This window comes from Pelodiscus sinensis, chromosome 11 (assembly GCF_052426305.1).
Source record: "Pelodiscus sinensis isolate ZL-2025 chromosome 11, ASM5242630v1, whole genome shotgun sequence".
Classification (NCBI taxonomy): Eukaryota; Metazoa; Chordata; order Testudines; family Trionychidae; genus Pelodiscus; species Pelodiscus sinensis.
This window is the reverse complement of record NC_143062.1, coordinates 4,711,340-4,724,248: the sequence shown is the minus strand read 5'-3', so window position 1 is coordinate 4,724,248 and position 12,909 is coordinate 4,711,340. Positions and strand designations below refer to the sequence as shown.

At 43.6% G+C, this 12,909-nt stretch overlaps 1 protein-coding gene across 1 annotated transcript in view; it reads left to right on the top strand.

Annotated features, from left to right (window-relative positions):
• SYN2 (synapsin II) overlaps positions 1-12,909 on the top strand; it is a 260,118-nt gene that overhangs the window by 86,892 nt on the left and 160,317 nt on the right. The window contains exon 2 of the mRNA XM_075939636.2: positions 11,561-11,618. Coding sequence (XP_075795751.1) covers positions 11,561-11,618 — 58 coding nt within the window. The remainder of the gene's footprint in view (positions 1-11,560; positions 11,619-12,909) is intronic.

Below are 12,909 nucleotides of genomic sequence, written 5' to 3'. Positions count from 1 at the left end.
ATTCCTTCTGCAATGGCGCCCAGCCGGGAAGATGCAAATCAAGCGCGGGATATTTAAATCCCGGGCTTGATTTGCAATTCCGAATGCCTACATTTGCAGCCCTAGTTCGAATTAGGCTGCAAGTGTAGACATACCTCTGTATATTTTATCTTTGTGACCTGTATTCTAGGTTTAAGTGTTGAAATGTAATATAAAAAATGGGGTTAGTCAGCAAAACTGTTACTAAAAAGAACGCATGTAAAGTTAAAGCAAGTTAATAAACAAGCATTGAAAGGGTGCAAGGGATTTCCTAACAACATTAGGTGGTATTATTAATAGTAATAAATTATAATATTATTTTATTTGTATTTTTGTAGAATCTAAGTGCACCAGACATGGACAACGCTTCGATGTACTAGGCGTGCGGTGCCATCACAAAACAAAAAGAGCTACTGTCTGAAAGAGTTTACAGTATAAGATATAATAGATACAAAGGGGGCAGAACAGGAAAATGTAAGGAAGCAATCAGATGTTAGTAGTCAACAAGACAAAAGCACTCAACATTGAAGTCAATGGCCAGTGTCTTGATTTGGGGGCAGAAGTTGTCCAACAGCTAGGGCTTCTGAAACTCTCACCCTAATTACAGTTAATATAATTTTAGGCCTCTTTCTGTTTTGTACACATACTTACAGGGCCAGATTAACTCTTCTGGGGTCCCCAAAGCTCCAAGGTGGGGACCCAAAATGAGGAATTTGGTGTGCAGGAGACGGCTGCAGGTAGATACAGGAGGATGAGTGCAGGAGGAGATGAGGTCTCCAACTGGGGGTGGATCTGGGGATGAGGTTTTTGGGATGTAAGAGGGGGCTCCAGGCTGGGGGTCAAGGGAGTAGACTCAGGGCAGGAGATTGGAGTGGGGATGTCACATAACGGACTACCAGTGTATGCATTTCACTGGGTTTATTCCCTCTGTGCAATACCCCTACACCCGAATGAGTCGACGCCTGCCCCAGTCCGAACGGGCCTGTCAATAGTTCCCTTAACCCGTCCCAAGTTCGAAAGTACTGTCCACTGCACGCGCCATAAGGGTCACAGTTTAGGTTAATGTCGGACAACGCGGTGGAAGGAATACTTGAGGATGGCAGGGTAGGGAAACCCGGGCCCTCTCTGACTCCCAGGTCCCAACCCAGGGCCCTAAGGCAGAGATAAAAATCTCCCCTGCCTGGCTGACGGGGGTGTCGCCCCTAAACACGCCAGCCCATGGGCTTCATGACCCCGCCCTGGGCCACTGCCTACCCGCCTCCTACGTTTAACGTACCTCTGTCCACTTCCTTTTCTGTCCCCCTTCACTATGCCACACCTCGGCTTTCCTCTCTGGTCAGGGCTCACTTCCCCTTTCCATCTTGATGCCCTCTGCCTTTTAAACTCCCCGCCATCTGGCGTCTGCCAACAATGGAGTTCTGGCGAATCAGCTGTTCTGCCCCTGCTGGGCCAGCAGGTGACATCATCCCCCCCGTGGCTGTCCTCACAGCTCTGGCGCAATGTTAGCCGTAGTGCAGGGCATGGCCGCCCCATCACATGCCCCGCCATGCTGGTGGGGGACGTCATCCCCCCGTGTTGGCCCCGAACAGGTGCCGCATCTTCACCGCCTCTCCCGCAGCTGTCCCCACAGTGCTGGCAGGAGTGCAGGGCGCAGCTGCCCCGTCACAGGGGGTGCGAGGTTTGGGTGAGACTTAAAGTTCAGGAGCAGAATCAGGGTTGGGGTGCAAGATCTGGGAGGGAGTTAGGGTGCTAGTCTTTAAGGTATCACAGGACTCCTTGTTGTTTTTGCAGATACAGTACACATTAACTCCTAAACAGTAAAAACTAGAACCACCAAATTCAGGATATAGCTTTGTGATATCTTAACTTAAAACAAGGGTTTAGTTGTGCCAGAAAAATAGAATATGCCTGGCATGGGATTGCGTCTCATAAAACCATACAGAAAAGATGAAAGAGGCTGGCTGGGGGCATGTCCCCAAGCTTCCCACTTTCTGAGGCACCCTGAAGCTTCCCCCCCGCCCAGTTCATACAGGACTATTGCTGGCTATTTCCCTTCATCAGGGAGTGAAGAAAAAGTGCAAAAATTGCTGCATTCCTCACCTTCGCTGGGAAGGACAGGGGGCTGATAAACCTGCCCTAATGGGTGACATACACCCATCCCACAGCTATGCCCACTGAAGCTTTAGCAGGCATGCAGAGGCACTTATCATAGAACCATAGAGATGGAAGAGACCTCAGAAGGCCATCAAGTCCAGCCCCCTGCTCTAGGCAGGACCAATCCCAACTAAATCAACCCAGCCAGGGCTTTGTCAAGCTGAGACTTAAACACCTCTAGGGATGGAGACTCCACTACTTCCCTAGGTAAGCCATTCCAGTGCTTCACTACCTTCCTAGTGAAATAGTTTTTCCTAGTATCCAACCTGGACCTCTCCCACCGCAACTTGAGACCATTGCTCCTTGTTCTGCCATCTGTCACTACTGAGATCAGCCTTTCTCCATCCTCTTTGGAACCTCCCTTCAGGAAGTTGAAGGCTGCTATCAAATCCCCCCTCGCTCTTTGCTTCTGCAGACTAAACAGACCCAACTCCCTCAGCCTCTCCTCATAAGTCATATGCTCCAGCCCCCTAATCGTTTTGGTTGCCCTCCCCTGGACCCTCTCCATTGCGTCCACATCCTTTTTGTAGTGGGGGGCCCGAACTGGACAGAATACTCCAGATGTGGCCTCACCAAAGCCGAATAAAGGGGAATAATGACATCTCTGGATCTGCTGGCAATGCTCCTCTTAATGCAACCTAATTTGCCATTAGCCTTCTTGTCTACAAGGGCAGACTGTTAACTCATATCCAGCTTCTCACCCACTTTAACCCCCAGGTCCTTTTCTGCAGAACTACTACCTAACTGGTTGGTCCCCAGCTTGTAACAATGCTTGGGATTCTTTCATCCCAAGTGCAGGACTGTGCACTTGTCCTTGTTGACCCTCATCAGATTTCTTGTGGCCCAATCCTCCAATTTGTCTAAGTCACTCTGGACCCCGGCTCTGCCCTCAAGCGTATCTACCTCTCCCCCTAGCTTGTTGTCATCTGCCAGCTTGCTGAGGGTGCAATCCATCCCCTCATCCAGGTCATTAATAAAGATATTGAACAAAACTGGTCCTAGAACAGAATCTTGGGGCATTCTGCTAAAAACCAACCGCCATCCTGACATTGAGCCGTTGATCATTACCCGCTGGGCCCAGCCTTCTAGCCATCTTACTGTCCATTTATCCAATCCACATTCCCTTAACTTGATGGCAAGAATATTGTAGGAGACCGTATCAAAAGCCTTGCTAAAGTCAAGGCATATCACATCCACTGACTTCCCCACATCCACAGAGCCAGTTACCTCATCATAGAAGCTAATCAGATTGGTCAGACACGACTTGCCCTTTGTGAATCTATGCTGACTATTCCTAATCACTTTCCTCTCTTCCAAGTGCCTCAAAATGAATTCCTTAAGGATCCCTTCCATGATTTTTCCAGGAACCGAGGTAAGACTGACCGGCCTATAGTTCCCTGGATCGTCCTCCTTCCCTTTTTTGAAGATGGGCACTACATTTGCCTTTTTCCAATCAGCCGGGATTTCTCCCAATCTCCACGACTTTTCAAAGATAATAGCCAAAGGCTCCTCAATGACATTTGCCCAACTCCCTCAGTACCCTCGGATGCATTAAGTCCGGACCCATGGATTTGTGTACATTTAGCTTTTCTAAATAGTTCCTTACCTGTTCTTTACCCACCAAGGGCTGTCCCAACTTGTGTCACTTAGCACGTTAGTCTGGGAGCTGACCTCGTCCGTGAATACAGAGGCAAAGAAAGCATTGAGTGCTTTAGCTTTCCCCACATCATCTGTCACTAGGTTACCTCCTTCATCCATTAGGGGCCGCACACCCTCTCTGAGCACCTTCTTCTTGTTAACATGCCTGTAGAAACCTTTCTTGTTATCTTTCACATCCTTTGCCAGTCGCAATTCCAATTGCGCTTTCGCCTTCCTGAAAACCCCCCGGCATTCTCGAGCTATACATTTAAACCCCTCCCTGGTCATTTGTCCAAGTTTCCACTTTTTGTAAGCTTCCTTTTTGTGCTTAAGTTCACCAACAATTTCCCCTGTAAGCCAATCTGGTCTCCTACCATGTTTGCCCCTCTTGCTACGCGTCGGGATGGTTTCTTTCTGTGTCTTCAATAAGGCTTCTTTAAAATACTGCCAGCTGTCCTGGACTCCTTTCCCCTTCATGTTAGCATCCCAGGGGATTCTGTCCATCAGATCTCTGAGGGAGTCAAAAATCTGCTTTTTTGAAGTCCAAGGTGTGTATTTTACTACTCTCTTTTCTTCCTTTGGTCAGGATCCTGAAATCTACCATCTCATGATCACTGCTTCCCAGGTTGTCACCCACCTCAACTTCCCCTATTAGTTCCTCCCTGTTTGTGAGCAGAAGGTCAAGCTGCGTATGGCCCCTGGTCGGATCCTTGAGCACTTGTGTCAAGAAGTTATCCCCAACATTCTCCAAAAACTTCCTGGATTGCCTGTGTACTGCCGTATTGGTTTCCTAATAGATGTTAGGGTGATTAAAGTCCCCCATGAGAACCAGGGCCTGCGATCCAGAAGCTTCTCTCAGTTGTCCGAAGAAAGCCTCATCTACCTCATCCACCTGATTCGGTGGCCTGTAGCAGACACCAACCACAACATCACTGCTATTGTTAGCTCCTTTAAACTTAACCCATTGACTCTCAACAGGTTTTTCTCCTTCTTTATACTGGAGATCAGAGCAATCTTAGTGCTCTCTTACATATAGTGCAACTCCTTCTCCTTTTCTCCCCTGCCTGTTCTTCCTGAACAGTCTGTACCCTTCCATGGCAGCGCTCCAGTCATGCGAGTCATCCCACTAAGTCTCTGTTATCCCAATTAAATCATATTTCTTGGACTGGGACAGGGCCTCCAGTTCTTCCTGTTTGTTGCCAAGCTACTGTGGTGAGAGAGGGTTGGGATAGTCCTATCTCACCGGTGCAGTCTGCATACTCACCCCAGTCTCACCCCAGAGCAATGGTTTAAATGAAGCATGTAAATTTCCATTTTATTTTCCAAAAAAGAAAAATTGAGTGAAGGACCCGAGCAACACCAAGTCAATCTTCTAGTTAACTGATATAAGCATGTGAGTGTTAAAATTCAGTTACTGCACACTGGAATATAGTGCCTTGGAAAATTGATCCAGGAAAATACTTTTATCTTAATATTTTCCTCTCTCCCCCACCTTCAAAAGGGAACCATGCTATTCTTCTGTTTTATTTAATGCCTTAGTTTGGGTTTATAGGCAGGGCCAGTTGTCATGGTTTCTTGGTCTATCACAGTGGTTCTCAAACTTTTTAGCCCGTGGACCACCTGGCTCAATGCAAACCTTTCCGCAGACTACCAGTTCTAATGGAAACTCACTGTTATTTACATTATTATGCCCAAGTCATTTTGCTAGTGCTGCAGCTGGGAGGGATGGTTTAATTTAAATTATTAAACAGATTAAGCATTTTAACTTCCCCATGTTAACTCATCAAATTTCATTTTAAATAAAGTAAAATATTAATTTATGTCCAACAAAAAGGGTTTCGATGTTTTCTTTATTTATGGCAGGTGTGGGGAACCTTTTTTGGGTCGAGGACCACTGACCTATAGAAAAATCAGTTGGAGACCACACAAGTGAGAAACAAAAAAAACTCCTCCAAAAAAATTCAACCTCCACTGAAGTGGCCCCCAACTGAGACATCTCACTCCTTTGACACTTCAGGCTGACAGGCTCATTGGAAGAGACAGGGAATACTGAGGTTCAGGGCTTCCCATCGGCCACATTTACTTTTCTGGGATTCTAGAGTTAGTGGATTTTATGGACCCCCTTAGGCTCTGGGGTTGGGAGAAAAATGAGAGGTTCAGGGTGAAAAGACTGCCTGTGTTGCAGCAGGCTTGGATGAGGCTCAGGGCTGCTGACCTCTGACTCCCTCAGAGACTAGTTTTCCTCCTCATCCCCCTCGCCTCTGGGCAATGCTGCGGGTGTTGGGCAGCTATTGAAACATTACAGTGGAAGGTAAGGTGACTCCAAGGCTAGGCTTTCTAGATATAGCATTTTTAAAAGAGCATTCTCAGAGTGAGAAAGGTTAACAAAACATTCTGCAGCAGAATAAAGTAAAAAAGAGCAGCTCAGTGTTGATAGTGTGATGTCCAAGTATGTAGGGAAGCAGAAGGATGGATATTTTTTCTCTCTCTTTGAAGTTCATAGTTGCTTGCTAGAACATAATGTACATGAAATGGACAGGTATTAATATTTATATCTTCTATTGAAGTAGTCAGCATTGGCACTTATATACAAGATCTTTTGAAAATGAACAAAAATATTTACACATTTCATACTCTGGGTAAAATCTCATGCTTATTTAAAATCACACAACTCTGCAATTTAGTTGTCAGGGATGCAGCTGAACGTGTACTCATTATTAGCCATCCCGTTTTGCAAGAGCAATTAATAAAGCAGTGAACATTTTAAAATATGCAGAATATCCAAAAGAGAGAAGATGGATACGGCACCATCTTTCATTGGAACAACTTCTGTTCATGAGCTATGCAAGCTCAAAAGCTTCTCTCTCTCACCAACAAAAGTTGGTCCCATAAAAGGTATTACCTCACCGCCCGTCTCTCATATATCCCAGTACCAACACAACTACAACAACACTGCACACAATAATGCAATATTTTTAGCACTGGGCACTACATTGAACACCCAAACTATCAAAACAAGAATATAAATTTCTATAGTACCTTTCTCATATCAAAAAGCACCCAAATAGACCAGTGGTTCTCAAATTACAGTCCATGGCCACCTCCCTGTGGTCTGTGGCTCAAGCTAATCCTCCCACATGGGGTATGTCTAGATTGCATCCCTCTGTCGGCAGAAGGATGCAGATTTGGCAGGTCAACATTGCAAATGAGGCAGGGATTTAAATATCCCGTGCCTAATTTCCATAAAAATGGTCACCGTGTTTTGCCGACTTTGTCAGCAAAAAGCAGCAGTCTAGAGGGGTATCTGTCAAGAAAGAAAGCCTTTTTTTACAGATCTCTTATGCCTCCTGCAAGGAGGTTTACAGAATCTGTCAAAAAAGGATTTCTTTCTGGACAGATCCCCCTCTAGACTGCTGCATTTTGTTGACAAAGTGCTGAGTCAGCAAAACACAGTGGCCATTTTAATGCAAATTAGGCATGGGATATTTAAATCCCTGCCTCATTTGCAATGTCAACCTGCCTAATCTGCATCCCTCTGCCAACAGAGGGATGCAGTCTAGACATACCCATGCTGCCCCTGCAGCAGGGAGTCCACAGTGCTGCTGCAGGCTTGTGGTTGCTGCACAGTCATAAGGCTGCAGTACCAGCTCCGAGTTTCCGCTCATAGGGCACATGGGAGGGAGTGCGAAGCACTAGCAAAATGACTTGGGCATAATAATGTAAATAACAGTGAGTTTCCATTAGAACTGGTAGTCTGCGGAAAGGTTTGCATTGAGCCAGGTGGTCCACGGGCTAAAAAGTTTGAGAACCACTGTGATAGACCAAGAAACCATGACAACTGGCCCTGCCTATAAAAGTGATAAGATCCTATGGGAATTTCCCACTGTACTTTAGCAAAACTTTGTAAATAAACCACCACCATCAAGGTATGAGCTCATTCTTTCCACCCCCTTTTTTACTACAAGAACATAAATATAATAAATGTCTTACGTGGCATAACTGCACATTTCTTATGTTAGCATGCTGGGAATAATTAAGGGAGCATGGTACTGCAGTTTCTCATAATTGAGGGGTATAATTAAATTTAACTTAGTTCCTTGTGCACAGCCAATAAACACATTAAAAATTGCCCAGTGTTTAGTCATCTAATAGTAGGAATCCATGAGCATAATGTATGTTTTAGTGAAATTCAGACCAAACTCTTGCAGTGTATATTAAAATGCTGAGAGAGCATATGTATGGCACATTCGTAATGCTACTATGGAATTAAGTTAATGTAAGTATTTCCAGCTCCATCGTGTTTAACATTGTCAGGCTCCAGATGGCATCACTTAGCACTTACTATTACTATTTATTTTCAAAGCTGAAGTCATTTGTTGAAATGTGAATCATGCCAGAGATCAGTTGTTTAATAGTTGTCTCATCCAAAGGATGTTTAAAAAGAAAAGGTTAATAATTGAGTATTTGACCATAATTGAGATGTAGTGCATGTGCCAATATATGAAATAGATCTCAGTCATCTGAAGAATTAAATAACTCCTTGCTGTTTCTTGGAAGGATGAACTTTTAAAAGGATTTTACAAACTTTTAGTTCCATTTCCTCAGCCATGGAATTAATCAGTTCTGGGCATTATTTAGAGGAAGCAATGTGAGAATGTAGATATCTTTAAATAGACTTTGAAGCTTATTCATAAAGCTGAATCATATTATAAACTTATTTTTCAGCAAGCCAAAAAGTAGCCTTGCTATAATTCCTGGAGCCGATGTAGTTCTATTTAAATTACAATAATTTTACATTGTATCATATATCATATTTGCCTCATCAGTTACTGTAGTAAAAATAAAACTTAGAACACTTTCCTGCTCCAAATGATATCAACAGAGCTGTGTCTAGACTGCATTCCTTTTTCGTAAAAGGGATGCAAATTAGACATATCGCAATTGCAAATGAAGCGGGGATTTACATCTCCCCTGCTTCATTAGCATAAAAATAGCTGCTGCTTTTTTCCTGGCTTGGAGATTTGCCGGAAAAAAGCGCCAGTCTAGACACTGATCTTTCGGAAAATAAAGCCTTTTCCGAAAGATCCTTTATCCCTCTTATCATTTTATCATTGATGAGAAGACTTTTATAAATAATAGCCCATTATACAGTATGTTAAAGGAAAATTTAAAAATAATTTTAGGACACAGTATTTAAAGAATGGTAGAATATGGAAACTAGATTATTTAAGTTAATTAAAATAATTAAGTTGACAGTTATTTAATATGTAAAAGATGTATGTAGTGATGTGTGCCTTTTATTTGGCTAATTCACCTATCAGTTACACAGTAACCATATGGTGTTTCAGAATGGAATTGGAAAGGAATATTTGTGGTTACTAGCAATTTTTAGTTAAAAATTATGGTACTGTATATTTAATTTCTATGTAAATCAATGGCAGAAATTCCATCTCTACTGAAGATGTACCTACTGTATACAGTGCAATGAAATGTAAACTTATTGCAGTATTTGTCTTTATTATCAGAAAACAAATAAACAATTATCTCTAATAGATTTCCAAGGGAAATCTGGTGTTCCTTGTTATCTCCTAGCCAATTATACTTTCTAAATTAATTGCAGTGTAATTTTTTTCTGCATGCCATAATACAGTGAAAATTCAGATTGTCTGTCTGTTCATTACTGTGTTCGCGATCATCTTCTTTGTTAATAAATAATTGTGAAATATGTTAGCCAGAGACTATATTATCAGTTAATTACTAGGGCTCTGGTTCTGCTATTATTGAAATCAGTGGTGGAAATTTCAGTTATGTCAATGGGAAAATAATCGGGCCAAGATTAATTGATTAGCTGCTTGCTATACAAAATCAATGTAATAATTATTTTTTCTCAGTCTGAAAATGTTTGGTGGAATAACATTCTGTGGTATTGTGGTGGGCTATTCAGTGGTTTTGTCCATGGGGTAGCTTGAGGAGAAAGGGAACCGCTTGAGCAGAAGAGTTTGATTTCTGTTTAGAGCAGGCCTGGGCAAAATACCCTCTGTGGGCTGAATCTGGGCTACCAAATCATCAGATCTGGCCTTTAGATGGAATGGAGAACCTGAGGCAGAGTCCTTGCCTGCCCCATGCACACTGCTGAGAAAAGTGGGTTCAGGGTTCTGTTCAAACAGCTGTGAGCCCGTGGGAGGGAAGAAAGGGTTTGTACTCTGCTCCCGCCCCCTGCACAATCCCATTGGCCAATTTCCAGCCAATGGGAGTTTCCTGTTGTCAACAGGTAGCTTGGGAAGTACCCTCCTCTTCTCCCCTCAGGCTTACAGCAGCTCAGAAACCACATGGCCCCTGCTTGAGAAGGCTTTTGGCTAGAAGTCAAGCAGGTAAGTCTCCCAGCCAAAGCCTACCTCTGGAACCCCAACCCTTGAGCCCTTACCCCACATATCCCAAACCCTCTGCTCTCCTCCTGCCCCCATAGCCCCTCCCAGATCCTGCACCCAAATCACCTGCCCCAGATTACAACCCAAAACCTCTGCTCTCCCCTCCTGCACCCTTACCTCACATAACCCAAACCCTCTGTTCTCTTCTTGCCCCCATATCCCCTCCCAGATCCTGCACCCCAATCTCCTACCCCAGGTTACAACCCAAATCCCTGTATTCTAGTCCTGTACCCTAGTCCCCTAACCCAGGTCATAACTACCTCCTTTACCTAAACTCCCTCCTAGATCCCACACGCTCTCCCACAGCACAGTCCCTTACGGCAAGCTCCCTTCTGCACCCAGCCTCCATCCCAGACCCCAATCTTCCTCCAATAATATGGAAGAGTGCAACCTTTTACTGTTTTCCAAATTCTTGGAATGCCCCCCATCAAAAATTATTGCTCGCCCCTGGTTTGGAATCAATTCTTGAGGTAGAGAGCCAGAGGATTGGTGTTGGACTGAGATGTGTATAAGAAGTAATTGACTATCTCATTTCAGGACTGATGTATGCATGTAAATAAAGTAAACTACATTTGGAATACACCCAGACTCTGCCTTTGTGGTTTTTCCTCCACTAGAAACCAACCTGTAAGGCTCTAGGCCACTACTCCCACTCCTCACATGAGCAACACTGGTGTCAGAACAAGACACTGATGTAGGAAGAAGGAGAGACAGTATTATAGCATTGATATATGCCTTTGGTTTTCTTATTGTAAGACCTATGAATATGAAATTCTAATTGGAATCAAAGGCATAAAGTTTTTGAAATAACTATATAGAGTATTTAAGAAATAACATTAATACTCGTTAATAGAATGACAGTATAGGATGCCAATTTGAAGTAAAATCCTTCTTGAAAAGTAGCTGCTAGAAAAAAACTAAGCTGAATAGTCAAACAACAAATTCAGAGGAACACATTGTCAAAATGTGCTGGTCCTGTTCTGTCTAGTGGAATATAAATATATTTGAGGTAAGGTAGGTTGACACAATAGTGTGGTAAATTGGTCACCCAGATATTCATTGAGTGCCATGTCTAGGGTCACCACTGATTTTTCTGAGTAGCATAGTTGGAAGGAAAGAAAAGAGATGGCTGGTATGAAGATATGGATATGCAAAATAGACTGATGTGCAATAATCTAGTATGTGTATATATATTTATAATACATTGAAAATCATATGAACTAAATCTGGCTACCCATTATTGCTACAAGTCCTTTCTCAAATACTCTAATGTGTATGACAGTATTACTATACAGAACTTAGTAATTTTTTTCTTTTTCCAGGGTCAAGTGTTTTCGCGGGAAAAAGGTCCATGGGGAATATGACATCAAAGTTGAACAGGTAACCAAATTATTTATTCTAAATGTTACATTTATTTGTTTATCATATTCTATATAGTCCCTTGAAAATTCAGAGAGCTTAAGTGGGTTAAATGGTATGTAAATTTACTAGCTCTTCTTTTATGGAATTTCTTAAGCAGTGCCAAAAGTATCATGAAAATGTTGCTACTTATGAATGTGGCAAGATCAAACTTGAGTGGAGAAATACCTTTGGGGGGGAGACCTCATTAACTTTTTGTTATAATGTCCTTGTGGTGGTGGCATGGCACATTATAGACCACTGCCATGATTCTGGTCCTTCACAGCAGACCCTGATCATCCCAGCACTTGCTATGGCTCTAGGATGAAGCCTAAGGAGATTGCAATAAAAGTTTCAAGTATTCATTTTCATTTTAATACAGAGAGACAGATTTTTGTTATCAGTCTGCCTAAGGCGGCAGGTGATTGGGCTGAGGCCACAGGATCGTTAAGGGAGAAGATGACGGAACACACCAAGTATCTAAATTTTAAAGCTTTATTGATAAAATAATAAAATAACATCTGAGAGTGATGGGTGCTTCCCACGTCACTCAGAGGAAGAAAGAAAGTGTTAGTGCCCAGAGTCCTAACCCATTTTCATACTCACACACTCACTATCCGAGGCTGGCCAGGCCTGGGTGTAATGACAGAAGAAGAGGGGGAAGGGTGGATGGGAGTTTGGTCCTGTGCGCACAGGTCATCCAGGGTCCACTGTGATCTCTCCGAATTTCTCCAGCTCTCAAGAGGGTTTTAAGTCCTGAGGTTCTTTGGGGGTGTTCCATTCTGCGACCTCTGTTTCTGGTGCTCTTTGTGCCAGTCCAAACCGGCTTTCTGTGGTCTCCTTGACTTTTCCCAAAACACACCGGCTAGATTCTGTTGTTCTCTTTGCTTTCCTCTGTGCTGGCCTTTGCTTGTCTTGCTTGTTATGGGCTGGCTTTGCAGATCGGTTCAGTTGAATGTTTTTCTTATGACTGGTTGGTGGATTCCAGGCCCCCCTCTTTCTTGGCTGGCAGCCGAGAGTCAGATGTGTGCTGTGGCCTTCAGCTGTCTGGAGTAGCGTCTTATCTTCTGGCCTAGCCAGAGTGTGGAGTTAACCCGTTCTCTGCTCTCTTCGTCTCCCCCCCCCTTTGGCCTCTCGTGACCTGCAAAGGAATCCTTTATTCATTCCACACTCACACCTTTGACCCTTCCCCAAAATGCTCTGCGATGCTTGCAACAACGTTAGCAATATTCAGTGTTGACCTGTCTCCCCAGGGGGACCTCTTGGGGGGGAG